Source organism: Nicrophorus vespilloides, unplaced genomic scaffold (genome assembly GCF_001412225.1).
Source record: "Nicrophorus vespilloides isolate i.1.1-1 unplaced genomic scaffold, Nicve_v1.0, whole genome shotgun sequence".
Lineage (NCBI taxonomy): Eukaryota > Metazoa > Arthropoda > Insecta > Coleoptera > Silphidae > Nicrophorus > Nicrophorus vespilloides.
Genome location: NW_017099544.1, coordinates 6,524 through 8,712, shown reverse-complemented (window position 1 = coordinate 8,712; position 2,189 = coordinate 6,524). Strand labels below are relative to the sequence as shown.

Here is a 2,189-nt window from a genome sequence, read left to right as displayed (position 1 = left end):
CTAGGGCACATTGCTATGCAATTTTGTCACCGGAAGCGGAAGAGAGCGCGAACGATACGCGCCCCTCTGGGATGAATATAGAGTGTGTAATAGAGAGAGAGAGAGTGCACAGTCTCATCCACTTCCGCTTCCGATTTTATTGAATTATCCCGCAGCAAAGAACTCGGAACTACACGCGGCAATGCGAGAGACACACCCAAAGCATGAGATGCGTATAAAATAAAAGAAGGCTTAGCAACAATAACTTCTGTTATTTTTTTAGATTAATACTTATTGCATCTATTTTTGAAGTCCGTGAATTTTGTTTAATTTCGTGAGTTGGTATTGAAATTAACTAATTGACGTACCGTGTGTCACGTCAAGATGAGCTCCCATCCCAGATTTTCGGAACAGGACGTGGAGAACGTGCGCAGGGGTTTCGCGGCGGACCATGGAAGATACATCGCGCTCATGGATCTAAGCCAACTGCTGAGTAACGACACCGTCGAGTCGCAGCTTCCAAGCGCCGAAGTCGTCCTGCATCGTCCTCTACCAGGTAAATCATATAAACCAATTAACAAAACAACAACAATTTATAAACACAAATACTAACCGCTCAAAATGAATTGCTTGTTAATTTCATCAGAGCTGGGACCTCTGCATCCCTCGATGGTGGAGATTCCGAACACCGTGGCCAACATGGACTTGGAGTCGCTCAGCTCACCATCTCCGCCGATACCGAGAATGATGAAGAATCTGCTGAAAGATAGACGTCGCTTTCATAGGCAATTCGTATCCGCTTCATCTACGGCTCATTCCCACGACTACGACGAAGAGATCGTCGCCAGGGCGCATAGAGCCATGGAAAACTTTCAGCTGAAGGAGATGTTCAAGCAGGAGCAGGACGAACCTCGCCCTGAAACCGAGAAGGAATTCTGCAAGGAGCTGCTATTCGCCTCCATAATAAATCCCCCAGATGTATAAACATCGAGAATTCAAAGAAACATACACTATAAATATTTTCAATACAATTTAGTTTCAAAATAATTAGTTGAAAGCGATTAATAATTAACGAAAAGGAGAAACTATTTAAGATATTAATATGCAACCAGTTGCGCTTAATTAGCATTACTTAAGTTTGAAAAAAAATAAATTAATTAAATGAGAGTGTTGAGATGTCGGATTTGAAGAATAAGTTTTGTTGTTCGGTTATAATTGGTTTTGTTGGATCGATTTGCGGTAATGTATTGTTAAGCGGTTGGTTGAAGTGTTTGTTGGTTTGAAGTTGGTAACAGGAGGAACAACAACAACAAAGTGACGGTCTGATATCGCAACCGACCCCCCCCAAGTGTTGATGTTGAAAGAGGACGGAGCGATGCGGAAGGGGTTGGAGGAAGAGGGCGGACGAAACGTGCGTCCGTGATTGAACGTTGCGAGAGGGCGGGCAGGGGGTTCGCGCGGAGGCACCCCGCCGGAGGTATGAATAATGAATAAAGTTATCGTTTAGTTCATATTTTTGATGGGGTACGGCAGAGCCAAATAAAATTTGCATCTGTAAGAGATATGGCGAGATCAAAGGACGTCGGCCCCCCCGTCGCCTCGTCCTCCTCCACCTCTCCCTCCTCACCACCAGCAGAACACACAGCGCCACGTCGCCGCCGCCGCCGTGGAACCCGCGCGTCCATCTCCTTGAAACCCTGCCCCCTATGTATCACTCTCGCTCACTACACACATACACATTTGGATGGTTTTCGAAATGTAGTGGGAGGAGTAAACATACAAGCGCACACACACACACAAAATCCAAATAAAAACTGGTATGGGGGTTGGAGGGGGTCGCGTCGGATTGCCGCCGCCGCCGCCACCACCCTCCCCCACGTTTTGTTGCCCATAGAAGAGGCTCTTAAGGTCCTTCCGGGGTTTTTAGGGGTGGCGGCGGATGATTTATCGCCCGCACAATTGCATCAACTTCTGCTCGCCGATTATGTCCTCTTTCTTTCCCCATTCATTCCGCATAATACACTCTCGTGATTTTTTCTCCTCCCCCTCTCTCTCACTTATGATTAATAACCCGGCAAGCTCATTACAATAATACCGCATCATCAGAACTAATCGAAAGAATGAGATCTACAAGATGTTTTCTTTTCACCGCATTCTAATTATAAATGAAATGTTTTGCAATACGTTACGATTTCGTCTGGAACGCAGAA

The 2,189-nt window shown here is 45.8% G+C and overlaps 1 protein-coding gene across 1 annotated transcript; it reads left to right on the top strand.

The window, feature by feature from the left end:
• Positions 1-324: 324 nt before the first annotated feature.
• Positions 325-963, top strand: LOC108564705. Its single transcript, XM_017923801.1, has 2 exons — positions 325-535; positions 626-963. Exons 1-2 carry the CDS (start codon positions 364-366, stop codon positions 961-963), a joined length of 510 nt encoding a protein of 169 aa, XP_017779290.1. The 5' UTR covers positions 325-363.
• The last annotated feature ends 1,226 nt before the right edge of the window (positions 964-2,189 follow it).